Raw genomic sequence first — 25161 nt, forward strand, 5'->3', positions numbered from 1 at the left:
TGTCCCTCTTTAATCTTAGAGGCTTGATAATTTCTTTTCTACATGTTTGCTGTGAAACTGTAGCCTGATACATAAGTATATGGGGGTTGAAATTGGTCGATCCCAATGTTATGAAAGAAATAGGTGAATGTAGTTGGAAGGACTTGTTTGATTTCTCACTAGCAGCGTGAGGCTCGCCTGTAGCAGTGCAGGTGGGAGCAGTGAGGGGAGGGGAGGTGACCGTGCCGGAGAAGTTTGGAGATCACAAGGGCAGAAGTGGTAGTAGGAGCTACGGAAGTAAGGCGATTAGGAAGTTTGGGGAATTAACAACTGAAACACGCTCCTATTGCCACAGATACAGCTTTCAAATACCAGATGACTTGTGTTGAAACTGGGAAGTACGAGATTCTATGAAATTGTTTTTTATGGCCACCTTTTTACCCTATGGATAACTTCCAGACAAATTTATTTGGGGAAAAGGTGTGTGGTTTGTTTGTTCCTTCATGGCTCACTTTTTCTGTGGAGTGAGCAAGAGAGGCAGAAAAATGCTGCGGGGAGGGGCACTGCTCTCCCTTCCTGCTTGGTAGGTGACCTCTGCTTTTAACTTCCTTTCCACTCCTTCCTTAGATAGCAGAAGCTGCTGTTTATTTTTGATATGTACAAAAGGCCTGTGCCATTTTAAATTCTTGCAGAACAGCCATTTCATGGGCTCAAGCATTTAGGGCTCCTGTTTTTTTTCCTTATAACTGAATGCAGCAAATGAAATGTGCTGTACTTTCTAGTATTTCTCTAGGTAGATGTTTCTTCTTCATGACTGCTCCGGGCTTTTAGTGCTTTTCAACATAGAAATAGAGGGGGATGGAAAGAAGTGAGCTTTTGTTGAAAGTGCGATGCGCTTTTTTGGTGTATCACAAAACTCGTGTTATCCTGTGACCTGTTAGTCAGTGTTACCAACAAGCGACCCATAAACTTGCAGCTTGCTTCTCCCTGCCTGCTGCCTGTTCCCCAAAGGGGACAGGGAGCATCTGTTTTTTTTGCTGCAAATGAAGCTGAAGAGGGCAAATTCTGCTTCTGTCTTTCTGTCTGGATACCCTTTATAGCGCTGTCTGGGAGCAGCAGTAATTGCTGCAGATTCCTCTGCATAGAGATGAGAAGGGAGCTGGTAGAGATGGGCAGACAGCATGTCACCTGCATGTGTTTGGCCCAGGCAGTATTGTTTTTTCTCTCTCTTGACATAATGTTGTGTTCAAGGCAGATGTGTGCTACCTAGAAATAGTCTTTTAGTGTTTCTGCCACAGATGTCTTACCATAACTTTGGCCAAAACCTTAGTCTCTTTCTGTAAAATGCAAATAGGCTTTTTCTAACTTATAAGGGAATAGTATGCATAAACTTCTCTGTGTATTGTTTATTTCTTTACTGGTGTACTTATATACTGCAGTGCAATATACCAAAACTGTTCTATTGTCCTATGGGGGCAGTATGTGGACTTTTTAACTTTTTGATTCACCAAGCATCTCCAGAAGACTTAAACAACAAGAACAACAAAACCAACAAACCCTAAGTGGTGCTGTCATATTTTCTTCTAATCTTTCTTCTAACTTAATAGAATACATCCATAGAAACAATATCTTCAGTGTATTTTTTTCTTTAACCAAAATGTTGTCATTAACTCTAAAGAAATGAAAGTTACTGCTTTTGACCTTACAGTGAAGTTTTCCATTTCCAAGAGGAAGTTGCCTGGAACCTAGAGATGATTGCTTAAGGCTTTAAAGGAGACTCTAGAAAGTGTAGTATCATGTTCATGCAGTCACAGATTATTATAGTGGTGAGAGATGACCAGAAATGCCAGGAGGGTGTGCTAGTTGCTTACCCAGCTGCTGCCAGCCCAAACAGTTGTCTTGAACAAAACTTTATTAAAAGCACTTTAAATGAGTGCTTTGTACTTCTGATTATTCTGTCACTGTAGCAGATGTTCAGATGCTGTCATTAAAAAAGAGCTTTATTGAAGATGTACAGATACTGAATAACACATGCATTTGTTCTAAATGGACTAAATGCTTAGAGTAGTAGTTTGGACAGCGAGAGTGAAATAGTCAGGTAACTTGCTCTCAGGTATCACTGTCATCAGCTGTGACCAATAGAAAATGGTCAGTGAATACTGTTAAGCTTTCTTGTTTCTTTGATATACACGGGATCTGACAGTTCACTATGAAGTGGTAGAAGGTAGTGATGTTCAAAAGCCATCAGTCATCCTGTTGAGTCAGAACCTGCTCTTTGATCACTTTTGGTAATCAAAAGTAATCCAAAGAACAATTGCAGGTGAGTAATCTGGATTTCAAAAAATATGGCAAAATACAGCACTCAACATTAAATAGCAACAAGTTTCAAAAGAATAGATGCTATTCCCTGTAAATAACATATTTGGGATATCACCAGCCTAGTTTGTAGATGTTCAGAGTGCTCAGTCCTTTGTCAGTCTTTTTCTGCATACAGTATTGTAGCCAACAACACAGGAAGTCTGTTTTTAGCAGATATTTTACTATTTAAGCTCTTAGTTGTATGAGTTCAGAGTAAGTCTTTTTAAGTAGGACATATCCAGGAGGGTTGTTATTCACTGATAATACTTTTCTTTGGAGTATATTATTATTTAGTGCCTGTTTTGTTTGATACAGGAGGGTCTTCAAGATGGGAAAAGATTTGGGGTTTCAACACAGGACATACACTCAGCTTTTCCCTAGCACAATATTGTTTTTAAGTCTAGAAGAGATTACTGGACATGGACAAGGATCTTGGGCAAGTTCTTTGTCCAAGTGGAGTGTTCTGCTCTTTGGGCACAGCAGGTACTTCTGTTAATATGACCATGAACTGATCTGTTGAATTCGGTTTTTCTCTAGTTAAGGACTGTAAAGGAGAGGGGAAAATATGGCGATACCTATTTTCAAAAGGTAGCCTCTTTACCACTCTTGAGGTTTGACCATTCGAAGGTAAAGGATTTCAAGATTTAGTAATACTCCGTATGTTCTTTCAGTTGTCGTTTTCTCTTTGTTCATCAAGCTAAACTTTATTCAACAGACTCAGGAAGGACCTTGTCGTGGTTCTGTTGCTCATAGCGTTATTTGCTATGCTAACGCTTCCTGTACGTGGTGCAAGTGGAGTTGTATTAGAAGCTTGGGAAATGGTTGGGTGGGTGCAATGTTGAATGTTCTATGTTATATCTTATTGTTAAAAATTATTCTGTGCTTGTCAACTCCTATCATTAAGATAAGAAAAAAAATGCAAAAATAATGATGTAGTAATTTCAGGGGCAAAGTGGGAAAAAAAATGTTCTGTGACAAATTCCTGCAAGAAAAGGTAGCATAAAGAAAAGTCTGGCTAAAGACTTATCTATTGTAAGGACTTGTGTCAAATTAAATGTTGAATCTTGTCTTCTGCATAATGAACAGGATTGGAATGAGATGTGGCATGCCATTGTTTCAAGTGAATATTGCAAAAAAGCTTTGGAAGCTTTCAAACCCATCAGCATCATCAATTGTACTTCAGTCTTAGAAGATGTCATAGACATACATGTTGTATATTCTCAGGTTTGAAATATAATTTTTAAAGGTGCTCAACCAGCTGTTTTTCTTCTTTCAAGTATTTCTCTTGCCTACATTAGTGCTTATCTTTCATAGGTACTGTGCTGCACATGTTGTGCTTACACTGGTGCAATAGATTTGTTGCCCATGGCGCTGAAGGAAAGCCCAATTGCTTTTATGCAGTATGTAGCCAAGATGCTGTCACTCAGAAATAAGAGCTTTTGGTTGCTTCAGGGGGCCAGCGTGTTGCTCTTGAGTCGTGTATGGCTTTTGGGCAGTTCGGTAGTACTTGCAGGGGATAGAACCAGAGGGGCTTAGAAAGGAGGTGTCTGTCACTGGCTTGCCTTGGACATAGTTACATGACCAGTTCAGCCCCACTGACAGCAGAATAGACCCTTGGGGAGTTATTGTCCGTTTTGTTGTATGAATCATTCTCTGAGCTTTGCATGAGCCATTGAGTTTCCATCCTTGTGGCATGTGCCCACACGCATGAGTGTGTATTGTTGGTTCATAGCCAAAATGAAGGCTTTGATAAGCAACTTGTAAATCCATCTCTGCCTCAGCTGCCTACAGCCATCTGATGAGACACATAACAGCTAAGGGATCCTTAGAATACAGTACCTAGCTGAAAGGTGGGAAGATCCTTGGGTTGTTACCCACAAATTCCTCCTAGCTGATCTGGATGGATTTGGGCCAAGTGGTTTCTTCATAATTCTTTCTTTAAAATGTTTGTGGAGGTTCACTCAGGAACATTTCTCTCTAATTCACTTTTCCAGCTTGTTGGCCAGACAATTGAAATCCAAAAACTGGCAGCATATAGATGAAGTCTAAAGATCGTTAGAATTTTTTAGCGTTAAAGAATTGATTTCTGTTGGAGAATGATTTGCAGAAAATGGCTTATCTATCTGGCAGCTCTGGGCTGGTGAGCTGTTGGAAAAAGTGAAATAACCTCCAAATAGCATTCAAAAAAAAAAAAAAAATCTATGGCCATTTGGGGGGGACAGACTTCAAAAAAGACTCTGAAAAAGAAATAGATTGCATCTTGGGGTTTGGAGAGGAAGTACACAGAATATCTTCCTGACCTTACAGCACCAGGAGAATTAATGTTGAACATAAGAATGCATGTAACCCTAACCATCTGCTCTTCCTTATCAACTCTTTAGTTCAAGGGAAATGAGAAGTTGTAGGGGCTTTTTCTCCCCTTCAGAAGAATGTGTTTTGGTGTGGTTTTTTACTTTGTATTTTAACAAGATTGCATCCAACAATCATACAACTGCAACCAGCAGACAAAAGTCTTTATAAAAGTACTTTGGAAGTGGATTTTCAAATTACATTTGTCAAAAACAAACAAAAAAACAGCTATCTTCTGATGTTTATAGGGAATATTTTTTTCTTATTTGTTAGATTTACTGTATTTATGTTCTTTAAGACCAAAGTTTTTCAGTTACTTTTTTTTTTTTTTTTTTTTACTTCCTACAGGTTTTATATGGACTAAAGTCTGATCTATCTGCCTGCTAATTATGCAGCATTTTTCCTAAATAAAGCGTCCTCCTTCCCTTCTTAAAACACCTCCTCCCCCCCAAACCACAACTCCGATAAGCAGTAGTTATATTTCACTTGCCTGCATTCTTTTGAACATTATCCCCATTTTAAAGTACCTGAGTAGTTTCAAAATCTTTTGGCTAGGTGAAGGGCTAAGCTATAAAGTCAGAGAAGTCTGAAGTTTGTTTGAAGTTAACTGTAAATCTGTAAAGGAACGAGAGACAAAACACTTACTTACTTGAATTTCAGTTGCATTTCCAAGCAGTGCTTTTAGGAATGCTGTTTAAAGTCCACAATTTTCAGGCAAAATTGTTGCTTTATGTCGCTGAATTTTGAAAAAGTAAGGGTACCATCTAGTTCAGGTTGTTACTTATTGGAACCCATGTGGAAAAATCAGCAGACATGAATAACACAACTTGAGGTATGGGATGAGTTGTCTTACTGAAGTCACATCTTGTATGTTATTTAGGTTGCTCTTCTAAAAGCACAGTTCTTCTCATTTCAAGAGGATTGCTTTGTGAAATAAAAGAATATTAAGTGTTTTAAGTTCACCTAGGCACCTTATCAGTGGTAAGAAGTCTGTTAGTAAACAGAGGTAGGGGATAACTTGAGTAAGAAAAACTGTTATCACAGGTCTTCTTCCCTATTGCGGGCTTTGATGTTACCAGCTCAGGGACTGAGGAATGCTGTTTTCACTACGCATTTAAAATGACTCTTGATCAATGAGGTAGGTTCTGTTCTTTCCTGACCCTAGGTTTAGATAAGTATTCATTGGGAATTTCCTATCACTTGCAATCTTTTCAAAAGGTTAGTTTCACTTGAACATCAGGATGTATTTTTTTCCCTATTCTACTGTTTCTACTGCTACCCTTTGACTTGAAAATCTTCATTGTAGCTTGAATGTAGTACTCTACTTTTTCAAGTCGCCTTTGTGGAAGTTATAGTATAATCTACCCAATATTTATGGTCTCCTATATAAAAGTTAATGCTCTGGAAAAGCCAGTGATTACAGGGATTTCTAAATTTCCAGGTTATGCGTTGTCATGGCTGATCTGTGGCTGTTTTTGTTAAGTATTAAGTAAGTGCTGCAAGCCTAGGTTCTTAGTAAACAATGTCCTATAGATTTTGGATGTGTGACTATTGTTAGGAGGTATGTATAATTTGAGGTTTTTCTGTTGTAAATCTCAGATTGTATTCTGTTGTCCTGTTGACTGGTGGTTTAGGTTGGATGGGACCTTTTTGACTCCAAAGGCCCTAGAACTTGAATGCCTGTGGCCTTGGGGTTGTAGCTCACCTTGGATGGTGATGTACTTCAAAGCCTACTGAGGGTGGGCTGTGTTTGTGCTGCTATCTTGGAATTGAATTCTTCCTTCTCAAATTACTGCTGGTTGGCTTGATGCCATCATACTAGCACCTCAACTTGTTTTCTTAACACATTAGTAGTTTTCAAGGCTGTCTCCAATGCTGTTTTCTGTGATTCCCCAAAACATGCTGTCGAAGAAAGATTTAGCAGCACAGGTCAACTTTTTTTTTTTTTTTTTTTTAAATCATTTCTCAATTCCACAGCCTAAATGTTCTATTTTAAATGGAACAGATATTTTTCTAACCTAAAAATTAGGAAACTTGCATTCAGTCCATACAGTGTGATGTTTTTACTGTATGTTGATTTGCCTTTTTCACATGCTTACAGTTACAATTTAAAGACATGCTCCTTCACTGACTGCTTGTTCTGAGTTGCTTTATTGCTGAGCCATAAATAAAGTATAAGCTGTAATAAATAGAAAGTTCTACTATTTAGAAGAAGAGAACTGGATCAACGTGACTTGTACTTGTCACTGTACCAAATACTTCATTTTCTTGGAGGCAGAATGTTAGCTTGATTACCTTATTTTCCTGGAGAATGAGAAAGTCCTTTCTGGCTGCTTCTGCAGTAAGGAAGGCCAAGAATTTCAGAAGGATGAGAGAGAAGAAGGAAGCTGAGTATGTATTTTGTTGCTTTTGTTTGGTTTTGTTTCCCAAATGAGACCAAAGCATAGTTCAAAAGGAAGTACATGTGGATGCAGAGATGAGATGCATCTTCATGTTGGTAAGACTTTCAAGGAAATCAGTTGTGTAGCATTTTTTATGAGACTGCAAGAATTAAAAAATCTGTAAAGCTTTCGTTTTATCTGCCGGTGCATGTGTATGACATGGTGTCATGCCCAGTTGTTAAGAAGTTAAATTATTAGAGCATCAACACAGTGGGATAAATATATTTTAGGATATTCCAATTTGAAATAAAGTTACTTAAAGACTTTAAGAACTACATTGCAGTGCAGTTACCATGCTAAATCTTGATGTTTCTAGTTCCAGAGATTGTTTGATACTTTTATTGGAACTTCCATTTAAAAAAAAAAAAAAAGTTTTCCAGGCTGCTTTTCTTACCATTTGAAATATGTACCATTCCCCCTCCCCCCCCCCCCCGAGTCTCTTTTAGCTAGGTATTAGTTAGCTCTATTGATCTTAAGCATGCTACTGTCAGTGAAGAGAATACATGGTGGTGATATAATCAATGTTAATGTGAAGTGTTCCAAAACCAGATGTTGGACATGAATCTCACACCATGCGTATTACCATAATACCTGAGTGTCTACAGGGAGTACATTAGAAAATTCTATTTACATTTGGGCTATTGTTGAACTGTCGTCTTCTCTTCAATAGATAAGTCTCCCTGCTGAAGTATTTTGTTTTGGAATTAAAAGCTATATGCATATAAGACTGCTGAAGAAACCAGACCAAACCAGTATGCATTTCACTTAAGTGAAAGGTGGTTTGTGCCAGCCTTGAATTCAGGGGAGGGGGCCTCAGTGTAATCTTAAGGGTTGTTCTCAGAAGAATCTAGCTTCTGCATAATGAACTTTATCTTCATTGTAGAAGGCTGACAATGTGTGAAGCTGTTGATCTTTCTTCATCTGGAAGCTGTAATTGATTGCCAGATAACAAGTGTCCATTCAGGGTAATAAGGGAGTCGAAGGTAAAGATTGAGGCTTGGAACCTGATTCCATATTTAGTAGGAAAGAAACTTGTCTGATCTGTCAGGCCTTTGTGTTTCCGTCTGCAGCTCTGCTCTGTAGTCTGGCAGTGTTCACGGTAGAGATCATAGTATGTGTGTGTCCCAAAAGATCCAGTTTGTCGTAGGTTAAGGCTTAGAGCAGAAGCTTCCTGCTAAACTTTTTCCTAAAATGTCATTTATACTGAGGTGTGAGCAAATGTTTGGTCAAATTGTCATATCTCTGCAAGTATTCATATATTTGGGCATTTGAGGCCTGGTGTACAGGTGTTGTTGCACTTAATTATTTTCTGGTTACCAGTTGTGAAAAATTCAAACTACTGTGGAGAATTCACTGATTTCTTACATCTCTGTTTCGGTAAGGTAGAAATACGATATGACTGAGGATACTGAATGCCATGCAAAAGCTTGCAATTTCTCTGAGTTTATAATTCTGACTTTTGACATAACCAGTTGCTAAAGAAGTTATCTGAGACGTTTGGACTTCTCAGAAGAGTTCTGGCAAACAGAAGTCCTTCACAGGACATTATACTAGGACTTTTATACTAGAGGCTGTGTAGGGTTCTGAAAGCTAAATTGCTGCAGAAGAACCCACCGCCCACCCTGTCAAAATATACAGCAACTGGGTAGTGTTGGTTGGTTATTTTTTATTTTCTTAAATGACCAAAAGAAGCTTTGCAAAATCTGGTAGTGATTACAAGAAATAAAGAGAAGTTGCTTTTTAGGGCTCACTGTAATCGTTTAGGTAATCTTTGAGTTTGTTGTTGTTGTTTGGTTTTTTTTTTGTTTTTTTTTTTTTTTTTTTTTTTTTTGGAAGATAGCGGACGTTTGAGTGGCAGCAGTTGGTAGGAATGCCAGTCTGTCATTTAGCATCATTATAAATACGCCTCAATTAAGTGCTTGAGCTTTGAGTTGGTGAATTGGCTTTCAGAGGTAGGAATGAAGCTAGTTCAAGAAGTCTGTGAGTATATTTTTAAAACTATAGGTTTTGTTTATCTTGTTAGCAGCAGTAGGATTTATGAAATTTGTAGTTTGCATGAAAAGAGAATTCCAAAACCTTTTTTTAATAGTGCTATTTGAATGTACATGGTTATTACTTTCAGTCCTTTTCATACTACTTTTCTGACAGTGTGTGTTGTCCTGTGGGATTGAAAAGCACAAAGTTGGTAAGTTGTATTTTAGTTGAAAAAATAAGGCTACAACATTTTGTGAGGTACTAGAGGGATATGTCACTAAAATACTTCATAAAGACTTTGGCATTAAATAACTTATTTAAAATAAAGCAACTGAAATGTTTCCAATTTGAAGATAAACTGAATGTTCAAGTAGTTGAAAAGACAAAAACAAAGAACACAGTTTGTGTAAATACAGAAGGCTATTTGTCTACATGATCTTTAAGACTGATTAAACAGTCGTAAGTGATTTAAATACAAATTAGAAAGCTGCACATCATGCTCGTGCTACACATGCTCGTGTAGGCTGAGCTCATCAGAAGCTCCTTTTATTCCCCCACTTCCCCCTATCTTCCTTTCCCTCCTGATGCCAGGAGCACTGCTTTACCTCCTCCTAGCAGCATCTGTAGGAGGCACCACGTGTACAAGGGTCTCTGCTTACTCCTGGCTCTTTACACATTGCTGATCCTGCTTCTTGATTGTCTGCCTTCCAAATAATACCACATTTCTTTGTGTGTGCTGCAGACTATGGTTTATGTCCTCATTTTCCCTTTTTCCTGTGATTTTTACTTGACTTGGATATTGATATTGTGATAGTCTAAACAATTTAAATAATACAGTGATCAAGGGGATTTGCTGAATCGGGAGGTTTTATGCTGGAAAATATTTTGCTCTTGTTGCTAGTTTGTTTTTTTTTTTCCTTTTTTTTTTTTTTATAGCTATAAATAGTTACCTAGTTGGCGTATCACACACTGCAGGCTCCATGACTCTTACACGCCTCTAACAGATTTTAGTTTTCACCAAAATTGACAAGGATATTCTGATACATGGAAGTTTACCCAAAATTTCTAGAATTCATTGAGTTAATTTGTTACTAAGTAACAGATGGTGAAACATTGACAAGTCGGTGGCATAAATTCTATCTTTGCATAGACCAGTGACATTTTTGGCTTTTTTGTAAAATACTTCACTGCAAGCAAGCTTTTTAGGGAATATAATTTATTTTATTTTATTTTTAGGAGCAATGGATGAGCTTCATAGCCTGGACCCAAGAAGACAGGAACTGTTAGAGGCAAGATTCACAGGAGTAGTAAGTGGCAGCACTGGGAGTACTGGAAGTTGCAGTGTTGGAGCTAAAGTAAGTTCTAAGAGCAGGTTACTCAGATCTGCTGTCTTTGAAATGTTATCTTATAGTGTCTCACTTATATATTGTCCATGCTATTTACTTGTAAAAGTACTGGAATGTAGTAGGGTCTCAGAAAAATCATTGTTAGTTGGTGAGTTTGGTTTAAGTTAGGATTGTTTATCCTGAAATGATCTATGACCATATGAACATTGAATTGTTCTTAAAAACACCGAAGAATGGAGTTATACAGGCTTTTTCATGGTTTTGTTCTAGTGTACCTGTGATCAGAGGTGGAAGTTTTTCCCAATATTTAAATGGAGCTGTCTCTTCTGCAGATGGCCAATTATTTAACTGTTTTGTGTGAAATAGACTCACAGAGTCATGTGTGACCTATGTTTCCAAAATTAAACTTGTTGGAAGACTGATATATATGTAGATTAGCAAAGCCCTATTCCTTCAGCTTTTCCAGGCATTTATATCAATTTTATGTACTTACATTATACACTTTTTGCAATCCGTCCATTTATGTTAAAACCAAGATACAACACTTCAGTGAAAACCTTATGAACATTAAACAGTATGGCTTAATTACCTTCCAGATGTTATATATTACCCTTCAGTTAACACATCTGCAAAATAAATCTATCTTTATAACAAATCCTATTCAAACTTACTTCAATTTCCAAGACTGTTTTCTGCAATACTGTTGCCTAAACAGGGTTACTCCATTTTGAGTCATTTGACCCTGATGACCAGATACTGAAAGATCACAAAGAACATGTACATATAGGCATTTTTAAACTAGAGACTGTTTTAGGGGGGCAAACCATTTTTTGTGTGTGTGTTTTTAGTGGTGTTTTTCTAGAAATCTTAATTCAGACGTGATCTAGTTATTCAGAAGATGTCACAGATCTATACTGTCCTGCAAGCTGATGCAGTGCTGGAATTTAATGCTTTGAAGCAAGCTGAGTGTGTGCCTTCAGAATAGTTGTTTTACTTCAAAGTATTTGTTCTGCCTTCCTATATGGAAAAAGAGAATAATCTAGCATTATAACATTTTTTTTTATTTAAAAAAAAAAAGCTCAACTTATATTAACAGTTTTTCGTAAGTGAACATGGAGCAGACTCTTTCAATAGAATGTCCTTGTCATTCTTTGTTCAAAAGATCTTTGAATAAATCAGCCTTAGAAAAAGAATAAATACTGTAATTTGAAACTATTTCAGTTTTTTTATTTTTTTGCTCCACTAGTGTAAATTTGTCGTAATAGAGGATATATTTTGTTGTAAAAATGTACAATGATATTGTCAGTAGCTTGTATTTTTGCTGTTGAATGGATTAAGGAACTCTCTCTACAATAGCCTAGTGCCTGTCTTGGAGAAAACTAAGACATCATTTATTTTGAAAATTAAAATTATTAGTAGCTTCCAACACTTTCAGCAATATTGGATGTATAAGCACATTTGTTGGAATCATTTTGTAGGGTTTCTCATTTAATGTTTTGCTATTTCCAAATGAGACTGAAACAATTTTGATATTTTAGTCGTTTTTTGTTTTACTTGGCTTAAAAGAAACTAAAATAGAGAACCATGTCAAAACATACACCCATCACGTTTCTTATCCCAGGGATATTACAGGGACTCTTACAGTTAATCATTTTTTCTTTACATGCATGAAATTTGATCACTGTTACTTTTTATAACTGCTAGTGATAATAAAGGACTAGCTGTTTTATAAATGTGTATGTAATATTGGGTATTGTATTTTTCTTGGTAGGCCTCAACAAATAATGAAAGTTCGAATCACAGTTTTGGAAGTTTGGGATCTTTAAGCGATAAAGAATCAGAGGTAAGTATACTGGGCGTATTTATTATTACCTAGAAATGTTAATGCTTACAAGTCAAAATTTATATTCCACTTGGCTTTTAAAGTAAAATACAAAATACACATCTGGATAGGAGAAAGCATGCATTACTAAAAAGTACTGTTCTTTGGCTTTTAGTCACAAAACTAGATTTTGTTTACTAGTTTCTTCTGGTTTACCTATCTAGTCATGCAATGAGGATAAATACTACAGCTTTTGGTGCTGAAAATGCTTAAATACTTTGCTAACTTTTTTTCGAATAAGTAGTAATGCTTTTCATCGGCACAGATAAACTTTGACTAAGGTTTGGCTGAGACTTTGAAAATATATTTGTAATATTTGGTGTAGTAGAGTATCATTTCACAGCTAGACACGTGGGATGCAGAGGCAAAATGTTTTTTTCCAAGTCATGTAAATCTGATAGTCCAATCTACTTTTTCACTGCACAGTGTTTTAACCTCAAGCTATACTTCTGGGTAGGAATACATACTGCATATTCCAATATATATCTCTATATACATTATATATATTCTAATACTTGAAATCTGAAATATAATTATTTTTAAATGGTCTCTGTACCGAGCAGTTCAGTATTGCAAATTTGTGTTTTCTGAAAGTTCAGTCTTAATGACATTGAATAATGAAATATGGTTTCTTGACTCATTTTCAGAAGTTGTCAGTTGTATTCACTTAAATTAAATTTTAATTGTAATACCAAATACGTTAACAAGTTATTTTAAGAACAGAACTCTAAAAACATCTGTTTCTGATGTGCTGTAGTCCTATGGAAAGTACACTTTAATACCAGAAGCAAGGTGTCTTTTTATGGTGTGACAATGAAGGTTTCATAATAGAGAATTCCTGTTGTGGAAGGTAGTATAGAAGTACAAAGACTTGCTCATATGGGAAGCAGTACCATCACTTGATGTGTTGAGAAAGAACTGCTGTATTACAACAGCTGTTGAGAGAAAAATGTAGAAATGCGAATCTCAGAAACGTTGAAATGAATTTGTAGCAAGAATGGCAGCTTCTTAGTAAACATGGTGGTACATGGTACGTTCGTGTAATCATATTGTACTTTCATTGCTAAGTTACTAACCAAAAAAAAAAAGAAAAAACATTCTCACTTAGTTTTCCACACAAGTGGAAATTTTTCATTTTCCTGGTGTGTCAATTTTTCTTTTTTTTTTTTCCTCCACAATGGGTGCAGAAAAAACAACTGTAAGAATTACCTTTTTTTTTTTTTTTTTGACTGATGAAAGCGTCTTGGATAATAGTTTTAGTAGACATACTTTACAAAGTAAACTTTGAACTGCAAAATAACTTGAAACCAAAATTTATTTTGTATTCAGTTCAGCATTCTGAGCAATAAATGTTAACTGGCTCTTCAATACCCAGACCTGTATTTCAGTTTCTTTTTAAACTTATATATTGCTACTATTTTATTAAATGCTTTGTTGGTATGGTGCATATTTCTTAATTTAGTGTTGTAACTGTGTGTATTAGCTGTTTATAGTTGGGATAAATCCTAAGTTGACTACCTCAGATTGTGAACAAGTGCTTCTGTTAGTTTTCCAGTATTTTTGGTGTTCTCCACCATTCCTTGTTAAAGTGGATTACTACTCCTTGTTTTGATTACAAATAAGTTCTTTTAATTATAACTACTATTTTCTGTTTTCTGTAGATAATGAATTATTTAAAGTAGGAAAGCCTTGTCTGTGGCTTTATTTGTCCAGTTTGATTAGTTATTTAAATGTTTTGCTCTGCTTGCTTGTAGCTTTTCAGTTGCTTCAGTTCCCAATAATACAGAACCCTCATTATAAATGTAATTTCAGAAATAACTGAAGGTTTGATCTAATTGGAATTCATTATGTGCTGCTGAGAAAAACAGCACTGCTGTATTTATTTGTGTATAGCTATAAAGCTTTCGGGGGGGGGGGTGTAAGATTTAAAAGAAAGTACTTACGCAAAACTCATCTCATTCATTGTGCAAATGAAAAATAATAACAGTTAAAAAACAAAAGGCACGCTGGCGATGTCAGTGTTGAGACAAAAAAAAAATCTTATTTTATTACACACTTTTTCCTACAGAAATTACTTCCTTAGTTACATTGTTACCAGTTTTTGCAATAATGGTAGAAAATATTTAACTATACATAAAATATATAGAAATTCTTCTCCTTTTTTTTTTAAGGAGATTGATTAGTTGAGAGTTGGTGCTTAAAATCTTTATTTCATAAAAGAGGATGTTAAAAAGCCAAGATTTAAAAGTATAAATATATGAAGAAAAGACTGAGGGGAACCACATTAGAATTGAGAAGCAAGCTAGGATCAAGGCCATGATGGTCAAGGCTCTGCTAATATGCCAAGCTGTGGGTAACTTTAGCATAGCTTCAAAAGCTAACTTTGTGTAACTTCCAAAGTATTTTCTTGCCTATGAAATAGCAGGATTTTAATCTGAATCTTGGCTATAGGTAAATCCTTCTGAAGTGATTGAAAGCAGCATGAGTTGTTGTTTACTGGGAGGATACGCCTCAGTCCCATTAGACTTTGGTTTCTTGTAATTTATATGATTCCATCCATTAGAAAGGATTTTGGAGAACATTTGCTAGTGATAGATGCACACTGTACATTGCCATGCGAATATCATGTTTAGAAAAGGATGATCATGACCTTGTTGGGTAACCTCATTAGTAACCTCATTAGTATGCTAATACTTTCTAGTTTGGGAAGTTAAATTAAATGTTGAAAGAAATCAGAAGAGCTTGAGGAAATAGACATTTATGAATTACTTGAGTTTTAGTTTTAAAACTACATGTATAAACCTGTTTGAATGTCTGGTTTTTAAATAGAAGACATCAGTCGCTGCAGTTGGAAACCAATTTTCTTCAGGGAGAATTTTAAATGCTTAAGCGTTAATTAGCTTGTAAACAAGTTTTTTTGGCTTGATATGGTAGGTAAAACTGACTACATTAGAAGGATAACTGCAAAATTAAAAGCTGGAAAATGCGAATAGGATGAAAGTGCGTGGCTAAATAGTTTCAATCCAGTTATATGGAGAGAGAGCTTAATGCCAACTATTTACCTGACAGCAATTGCAAATGATTAAAATAATATTTCTGAGGTACACTTTCTGCTTTTAGAATCATGTCATCGTAAGCTAACTCCGTTTTCAGGAGTCCGTGTTGTTCAGTTGGCTAGTGTACAATAGCATTGTAAAGTGCACAGATTTTAGTTGGAAGAGTTTATTTCATATAATGTTTAATACATATATGTGATTTGAACTTAATTTGTAGCCTGCTAATATGATGGTTATAATTGTAAAGCTTCCAAAGGTGGTTTTGTGAAGCTATCCAAAAAATGATTGCCTATAAACAGTATATGCTATAGATAAGGAAGTTAGAGCTTTCTTGTCCTGACTTTCCACTTGTAGGCTGATAATTTTCCATACATCACAAGTAACCTCAAGTGGTTCTTTGCCACAATATATGTTTTGGGATTTTTGCAGAAAATGTCTGAAGGTACCCATGTGAAGTTCTTGGAACTGAAACATACTCGAAATGCTTTTAGTGATAGGTTTGAGATTTGAATTATGACGACGTTTGCATTTATTGGAAAATAATGCTTTAAGCACAAAATTATTCACAAACTTGGTGAAATGATGAAATATTGGTATCATAAAAGAATGAAGCATCTCATCACTGATGGCAAATTTAGTCTGAGATATTTTGTACCGTAAGATTTTAGCTTATCTCACAATGCTGTAGCAGTGACATAAGGGAATAGAGTTGTTGGATCACATTGTTTTTGTTCTTTGTAGACTCCAGAGAAGAAACAGTCAGAACCTTCTAGAGGAAGGAAAAGAAAAGCAGACACTCAGAGTGAAAGCAGCCAAGGTAAACTAAACTGTACATGAATTATATGGTTATTTTATACATTCGATCAAATTATAGACTTAAAAATTCTGCATTTTTGCTTGCGTAAGACGAGTCTTGGTTTTTGGATGATAAACTACGCATCTTCCCACCCCACTGAAAATTTATCTGCCACTGGAAGGGACAGGCAAGTAAAACTTGAGCCGTGCTGATAATAGCCTGTAAGAATTGTGCACTGCTCTGCGTGTAAGTTGCAGCTGTGATGGCATGCTGTGTAGTTTTAAAATCGTAGCAGTTCTTTTCATCAAAAATACCTTTGTGGTTTCTATTTCTCTTCAGTACATAAGGAGAAAAATCGTTTATTGATTATAATATGTGATTGCTTAGTTTTGAGGTATATTTAAAAATGATTGAATTCTATTCTTCCTTACAGTGTGTACAGTATAGTGCTGTAGAGGGGTGGATGACACTCAGGATAAAACAAACTTTCCATTCAGTGTTTACAAAGCATGGTTATTGTTGTTCCTCTCTCTAATGTGACTTTTGAGGGGAGGAAATGGTGGAAATTTAATTTCAAGACAAAAATTAATCAAAAGAGGAGAAGAACTAGTTATGATAACATCTGCATTAGATTCTTTTTGTTTCTAAGCTAAGAAATGCTATTTCAGATTCATACTCAATGTGCTCCATATCTGGAGGGCTTCATGATGCAACATACTATTAGTTGAAGAATTATGTGGTTTGACTAAAATGAATTTCTTTGTAAGTGTTACTTCATAGAGACCTGGTTTGTTCAAAGAACTTGAATGAGATTTCCTATTTCCATTGTTCTAGTAGCTCATCCTTCCTGCTACCAGTAGGAGTTGAAATTAGAGATGATAGAAATTTTATAACTTTTTGGCATAAATTATAACATGATTATAATGTTTAATAATTACTATTTTACTGTCAGCAGCAGTGAAACTGAGTAGTCTGAACTGCAGCATTCGTAAAGAACTGTCCTAGGAAACTGCAGAATATTGGAGTCGTAGAGTTGAAGCATAGCAAATTCAACTATTACAATGAAAAATGAAGAACAAGCTCTTGTCTACAGCATATCTAGGATTTTGACTTCCATAACATACAAAATAATCCATAAATGTTGAATAAAAGTAGTTCTTAGAATATGGAGGTAATTAGAAAGTAGGTTAAAATCAGTGTGAATCTACATGGAATTGGCTGTGCCAAAATAAGTTGATGTATTTCATCAGTGCAGTTATGTAACATGACGTAGAGTAGACTTTCTCTACCAAAAAAAAAAAAAGCAGTCTTTCTGATTTATCTAGATGAGAGCAAATTTTAACTTGATAAAGTGATATATAGGAATTAAGCATGGAGAAATCTAGCAGAATTACCTGGTAGGTAAATACCAGGATAACTAGTTATATGTATGCAAAATGGGTAACTTCCAGAGGAGTTAGCTCTGTGCTATTATAGGTCTTTGAACGGTTTTATCTAAATATTTCTGGTAAAAGTCTTAACACAGAGAATGCTGCCAAATGTTTCTGTTTCTTCACGGTGACTGTTAGTGACAAAAAACTATGCATCAATGCCAATACAGAGGCATGTTGGACTAGTAAGAGGTGTTGAGGGCTGAAGCGATAGGAAAGTTTGAAAGTCTTTGCTTAAAAAGGGCAGAGATGTAACTTGGGACCTATGGTTAATGATCTCCTAATTTATTGCAAAAAATCCTTTCTGTAAAGAAAAAAAATTTGAACAGCGGTATACATACAAGATATCTCCTAACAGGTAGTCAGACCAGTTTTCAGTTTTATCTTAAAGCATAATAGAGGAGAGTATTTATGCCATTGGATATAGCCTTGGTGACATCTCTGGAATGTCGCATATGGGTTGGGTCACTCGTGTCAAAGAGTTCCAGTTGATTCTTCTGAAGTCTTGATACTGATTATGATAAAAGAAATTCTATTCCCTTTTTCTGCTCTATCTCCCTAGTGAACGCTGTGACATAGCTGATTATTAATCATACTGTGAGGAATGGAAATACTTGTCATCTTCCATGCCCACGCTGTTTCTGGCACTTAGGGAAATCCTTGGGCTGAACATGTGGGCAACTCACCTGAAGCATTATTGATAGGTTAATTTGGTATTTTGGATGTGGGTGAACTTTGAGATAGGGTTTGAAAAGGGGAGGGACTTGGTGCTAATGGTTTCATCTGTAGAATGAGAGATGAGTTTCCTGTTATGAAGAAGAGGTCTAGACTCACAGCTAAGTCTGTACTAAATCAGGTTTAGAATTGAAGTGTGACTTCATGTCTGATTTCTCAATGAATGGAATGTGCAAATTTGTTTGTTGTGGCCAGTCCCTTAATTATCTGCACGGGGAGAGCACATATTAACACATCAAAGAAAAGGAATTAACGTGTTAAACTTTGCAATAATTACTGTACAGGTAAAAATGTAAGATATTTATAAATAATATATTTATTCTCATGCATTTGTTTCAGGAAAGAGTATTGGGGGACGTGGTCACAAGATTAGTGACTATTTTGAGGTAAGATTTTTTATAGTTTTTTTTTAGGTTACTTTTTTTGTTGAAAGCAATTTTAGATGGTACTTGTGAACTCAGGAGGATTACCAAACTACAGTGACAGCACAACATTGCATTGTACTTAGTAGCCTACCCTAATTCAAGTTTTGCGTGAAAATATTAGATATAATAAACTCTAGCTTTTCTTCAGATGATGCACTTTTTTTTTTTTTTTATGTAAATTTGTGTTAAGCCTTGAAGTAGAGCTGTAGTGGTTTTGTGGTGCAGCCTGAGTTAAAAGGCAAAAAACATTTTCTTTCACACTTTTGATGACCAAAGGCTACAGTAACACGAGTAATGCAATCTAGATTACAAATTCTTTGTACAGATGAGTTGTGTCATTCAGTGTTTGTATAATATATTTTAATCAAAAAGCTTGACTGATTTGAGGGTCATATCTTCTCTTCAGTACCAAGGTGGAAACGGCTCTAGTCCAGTTCGAGGTGTACCTCCTGCAATCCGATCTCCTCAGAATTCACATTCCGCCCCTTCTTCTGTAAGTTTGTGAACTTCATGACTGCTGGAGATAGTTTAATGGTCTAAAAGTAGCATAACTAGAAAAAAAATCTATATATAAAGGAATTTTTTTCAAACGAATGAATTAATTCTCTAAACAGCAAAAATAATAAAAAAAATAAGTTAAATGTTAAAACTAAAATTTTCTAGAACTAAACTTTTAACAGTGGGACTTTTTTTCTAAAACCAATACAAAGTACAAGGTAATTATGTGAACTGTTATAAAAATCTTAAAATGTTTTACTGACACTTACTCATAAGCCTCAAACAAAAATGAGTATTTTCATTAATTACAAGGAAAATGAACTCCTGTCTTAGGACTTGAATGCTGAGCTTTTGATAAATCATGAGTTTTAAAATAATCGATAAATACTTTGCCTGTATCTTTTTATAATTATCTTCATTAGTCACAATAATTTTTTTCCCCTCATATGCATGATTTTAGTGTTAGAATCACATGCATATGCCTAAATGGCCAAACAGCTTCTGTCAATTACAGAAAGCGTTTATTTTTTCTGTTGGTAGACCCTGGTTTTATTCCACATACTTTCAATTTCAGACATCCTTTTATTCTTGCGAACAGTATGGAGAATAATAAAGATTGTGGAATTTGGCTTGAAAACTGTCTCATTCATACAATCTAGTGGGCTTGGGGAAGTATTCAGTAACAGAATTTGTGTTCTGATCAGCACTAGCTTCCCCTTTCAGGTTCTCCCATGGGAAATAACCTCTCTGAAAATAACTCTTATTATTTTGAGTTGCAAATGCTTAGAAGCAGAAAAATAAATCTCTGGAAGATTAGCATTGCCTTATGTCAATCTTGTATTGTCTTAAATCTTTCAGTCTGTTTCCCAAGAGTGACAGTCATAGTTTTCTCAGAGAATATATTGCATCCTTTCTAGAATACAAGTGATGTATAACAGCATAGTGGTAGTTCTTGATGCAGGGTACCTTGTGTAGTAAAGGTACCATATTTCTCTGTTCGGTATGATTTTCCTGCTATGAGTTGTAAACAAGGTTATGTTCATAATTGAATATTACAGTTGTATCTAAAAAATCTTTGTTTTCATGCATTCCAGGTTCGACAGAATAGTCCTTCTCCTACTTCACTAGCTTTTGGGGACCACCCTATCACGCAACCAAAGCAGTTATCTTTTAAAATTACTCAGGTAAGCACTTTGGAGTAGAGCTATCCTGTATCAATTCAGACTATAGAAAACTCATGTTTATTTATTTGTCTTTCAACTGTTTTAGAACTCTTAAATGATTTCAAGTTCAGCAGCTTATAGTTTAAATCTTTCAGATTAGTTTTGTATTGTGTTCTGCTTCCAGTATTAGATGACAATGTGCTGGTATGCTTTTATAGAAGTTCTTAGCTGTTGCATGATCTTAGAAGGGGAGGCTTCTCTTTCAGATAATATTTAGGGCGGCACCTGCTGTTGTCATATTACTGTTCAAATAAAGTATTGAGAAAGAAAAATGAGCTGTTAATCAAAATGTGATACAGTTCCTGTCAGGACTTTTAAAAACCGATAGCACCTCTTTTATCTTCTCTGCCATTTCTAATGTGATTTGTTCTATCTTTCACAAGTTAGTTAGAACAAGGCTACTTCACCTGTTGACTAAATACAGAGGACTTGGAGTAATTAGTTGACATCTACATTCTTGTCCTGCTTTATATGCTTATTTGTGAACAATAACTTGTCAATTGGTGATGAAATATTTTCACACTGTTAGTGGTTTTGTCTCAACTGCTTCCAGCCTTCCTAATGATAGGAGAAAGTAGCTTTGAATGTGAACCTTCCACGTCATTTCCGAAATTCATTAAAATAATATGTGCTGGACTGCTTAAATGTTGCTGAAGTAGCTTATTTCTCAATATAACCAACATGAGAAAAATAATGCTGTAATTGTTAAAGAAAACGGTTAAATATTTCAAAATGTTCTTTTCAGACTGATCTCACAATGTTGAAATTAGCTGCACTAGAAAGTAATAAAAATCAAGACTTGGAAAAGAAAGAAGGTCGTATAGATGACTTACTCAGGGTAAGTATTAGACATTGTTAGTGTTAGGTAAAGAAATCTACAGTGTTAGACATTGTAGACAGCACTAGGTAAAGATATCTATTCACAACAAGCAGTGAATTCTTAGCAAATATTTTAAATGTTCGAATAATTGATGTTTTTCAAAGTTACTCTAAATGAAAAAGTTATATATATATTTTTTTTTTTTCTGAAAAATCTGAGAAGCCTATAAAATAAATGCAGAAGGTTTTTTTCTGCTTCCGTATTACAGCTTACTAATTATTAAATACATTTATAGACTGTCTGAAGTTACAAAAATGGTTGATGCTGTTTAGCAAGCAGTTACTTAATTCCTTAAGTTATATATTTTCATATAATAGATTTTGTCTTAGTTGTGAACAGCAGTCATCAATGGGGCAGCTGTTTGCAGTTTCAAAATGGAGGTGATTGTGACAAACTGTTACAGACACTAACTCTTTCATAAGAAACTTATACTATCCTGTAGTCTAAGACATCTTTAGAGATATAGGAGTCTTAATGCTTGTGCTCCTGAAAGTAGGGTTGGAGAGGTATTATGATGTATTTAAACTGCATACTAATGAAACAAAAAGTACTCCGTTCACAAGTCATAGTCTGTTCAGTATTTATATGTGTGCAAACACACATTTATCCATGAAACAAGACATAAAATTGTACTTATAGGCTTCTTGGGTGCCTATTTTAGCACAGTTCTATAGTATGTGACATAAAAAGCTAATCTCCAAAAAGTAGGAAAAAAAATAAAGAAAAAAGGTCCATTTAAACAAGATAACATTGGTGTGTTTTTCTACGGCAATAAGATGAATATAATATAATAGGAATATAGGGAACTTAGTATGCTTTCTACTCAGTTGAATTTTCTCACAATGAAAATTCACAATGATAAAAGCTTGATTTCATATGACACACTAGAATTTCGCATTATTTCAGTAACAATATGCAAAGGATCTGGAGCTAAATTAAATTTTCAGTTTAATACTGGAGGACTGTAAAAGCAATCAGCACAATGCTTTTATAGAAAGAAAATAAATACAGGCTGAATGCTCTGTATTACAGAATGTGGCTCAGTGTAAAGGAAATAATGTTCTTAAATGCAGTTTCATTAAAGTTCATTCCTATTTTTCCAATAGGAAGAAAAGCATCCTTCACAGATCTATCCTAATATGTAGAAATCAGATTTTTTTGAATACTTTTGAATATTTATGTATGTGCTTACTTCAGTCATGTGAAAGAAGATACATATGTTGAAAGTAGATAACTTTTTTTCTCTGACTGCTGATAAAAGAAATAATGAAACACTATTTTTTAATACTTTTTTATATTAGGCTAACTGTGATCTTAGAAGACAAATAGATGAACAACAAAAGCTACTTGAAAAATACAAAGAAAGGTTAAACAAATGTATTTCAATGAGCAAGAAGCTTCTAATTGAAAAGGTAAGTTTACTGTTTTTACAATGTTTGTGATAAAAACTAAGTGTTGTAGAACTCCATTATGATTCCTTAGTTTTAATTTTTCTGTAACTTTTTCAAATGAATCCCTGAGACGAAAACTTCGTATGCATGGTCTCTATCTGGAAGTATGCATTCTTTTATAAGTCTGAGTATCAAAACGAAATGTTGAGCCTTTTTCAGATTGTGAAAAATTTTGCTTTTTAAAACTTTTTTCCCCCCATCACGAGTAATTCAGGTATAACACATCATTAAAGATAATAATTTAGGATGCAACTAATTTTCTGGATAAAATTTAAGATTTTAAGTGGGTGAAAACATTTTTTGAACTTACTCTGTTGTGGAGAAGAGACAGATAATCTTTGTGAGATGTATATGTGGCTGAGATAATTTTTGATGTAAAATAATAAATGCTATCTCAGAATTAATGGAAGCAAGGACATGAAGATGACCATTTGCTGCCTTCATACTACTTTGAAAGAAATGTCTATTTCAAATGTAATGCCAATTATATTTGAACTAGCAGCACTTTTCCTTAAAAGACAAGGATACCTTGTTTCCCTTCCTCTTCTTTAAAATCGTCTTATTAAAAGAATAACTAACAAAAAGTGAATAGAAAATCATTTTATTAAAAATCAGGATATAAATTTTTTAAGGTAAATAGCCGAGTCTGTTCCCTAACACCAGCTGCTAGATGCTGTTGTCAGATAGAAGGGTGCAACCTGATCTTGTAGATTTTTAGGAGGAATTTCCTTGCTAGCATATCATAAATAAATTATTTCAGTCCTTTTTAAATTCCAGCGTGAGGGGAATAGAAGGAAAAGATGCATCATCTATGCTGCTAGGTGAGCAGCTTCATACCAAGAATATCACATAGGCACGCCATGCTGGCCTCCTCTTCAGTCTGGAAGTCTGTTAACACAACAGTCCTTCATTCCATCAACTTCTCACTATGTGGTATTGGGCCATAGGCCCAAGACGAAACCTACCTACAGTGCGTTCCTACCTAGCGATTCTTGAACCCAGTCACTTTGGTACAAGTAGTAAATCAGATATCCTGTCAAGGGAGTTTCCAGGTCAACGCAAATAGATACACTTCTAATATCTAAACAGGTTTGTTTAATATAATAGACATGTACAGGCATAGTCTTAATTATACACTTAAATGATGCTGACACTCTGTTAGTTCTGCTGCGTTTACAAATAAAATGTTTTATTAATTATGAAGACAAGTAAACTTCGTACAGAAACTAAGTCTAACTCATTTTTTTGGTGTATAAATATCATCAGTACCAATTCTGAAAAGTGCAGATGAGCTCTGCAGAAGTGGGAATAAAAGGAGCAAAGTAATAAAGGATTTTTTTCATCTACTGTAATTTTTCCTCTCCCTTAGAAAGCTGTTGGGGGAAAAAAAGCTGAGTACTTTACTGACTTTTTGAATATTTTAGTATTACTAAATGTGAATATATTTTGTTTTCTTAGAGCACACAAGAAAAGCTGGCAAGCAGAGAGAAGAGCATGCAAGACAGATTACGCCTGGGGCATTTTACAACAGTTCGTCATGGTGCTTCATTTACTGAACAGTGGACAGATGGCTTTGCATTTCAAAATCTTGTGAAGTTAGTCAATGCAATATTCTTAAAATTCTCAGTAATTGTTAGTTCCCTCTAGTGGATTTTTTTTATTACTGAGATTCTAGGATTAGAGCAGTTTTTCATACATTATATTTTGCTTTGCCTTTTGAAGACTGAGGATACAGTACAGGACTCCCTTAACCAGCTGAGAGAACACTATGGCTGGATGTCTTTGGAAGATGATTCGGATTCACTTGATTTTAACTGTCTTTACAAAACAATGTGAATGTACTAATTGAGCAGAATGTAATTGTTCAGCTTAGCTAGTAGAAAGAGCTGGGAAACTAAATCTGTGATTTTTTTTCAAGCAGCTAGCTGGGGATCATTGGGACGGATGAAGTCTGTGAAGTTCTCATTGGTCACATAGGTGTTCTGCATGTGCATGGTTGTAGCAGCTTTTTCAGGCAACGAGCTCCTCATTGCAATGAAAGATGAGGGACAAATCTGGCACCCTTAGATAGTCTAGCCCAAATGGATGGAGGAAGGCAGCCAGCTGGAAGTGAGCTGCTGCAACAGGTCTTGCAGCAGAGATGGGGCCAAGGAAGAGCAGCCTGGGAGACAATTGGAGATGGTGGTAAAGTAATTATGCAGCGCATCAAAAGATATATATTGGTAACGAGTCTGATTCACTCTTTGGATCTATATATTTGAGTAACTCACCAAGATTTTAGTTTTTGAAGGGATTGTGTAGTCTTAGCATTATGTGATTGCATAGGATGTTGTTTGTT

At 35.3% G+C, this 25161-nt stretch overlaps 1 protein-coding gene across 1 annotated transcript in view; it reads left to right on the forward strand.

Annotated features, from left to right (window-relative positions):
- The window catches only part of TLK1 (tousled like kinase 1), a 65439-nt gene that overhangs the window by 14203 nt on the left and 26075 nt on the right, over window positions 1-25161 (forward strand). Inside the window, exons 2-10 of the mRNA XM_084288770.1 lie at window positions 10338-10456; window positions 12219-12290; window positions 16127-16202; window positions 18686-18732; window positions 19178-19264; window positions 20364-20453; window positions 21238-21330; window positions 22674-22784; window positions 24282-24418. Of these exons, the coding sequence (XP_084144896.1) occupies window positions 10338-10456; window positions 12219-12290; window positions 16127-16202; window positions 18686-18732; window positions 19178-19264; window positions 20364-20453; window positions 21238-21330; window positions 22674-22784; window positions 24282-24418 (832 nt within the window). The remainder of the gene's footprint in view (window positions 1-10337; window positions 10457-12218; window positions 12291-16126; window positions 16203-18685; window positions 18733-19177; window positions 19265-20363; window positions 20454-21237; window positions 21331-22673; window positions 22785-24281; window positions 24419-25161) is intronic.

Source organism: Netta rufina, assembly GCF_964035555.1.
Source record: "Netta rufina genome assembly, chromosome: 6".
Lineage (NCBI taxonomy): Eukaryota > Metazoa > Chordata > Aves > Anseriformes > Anatidae > Netta > Netta rufina.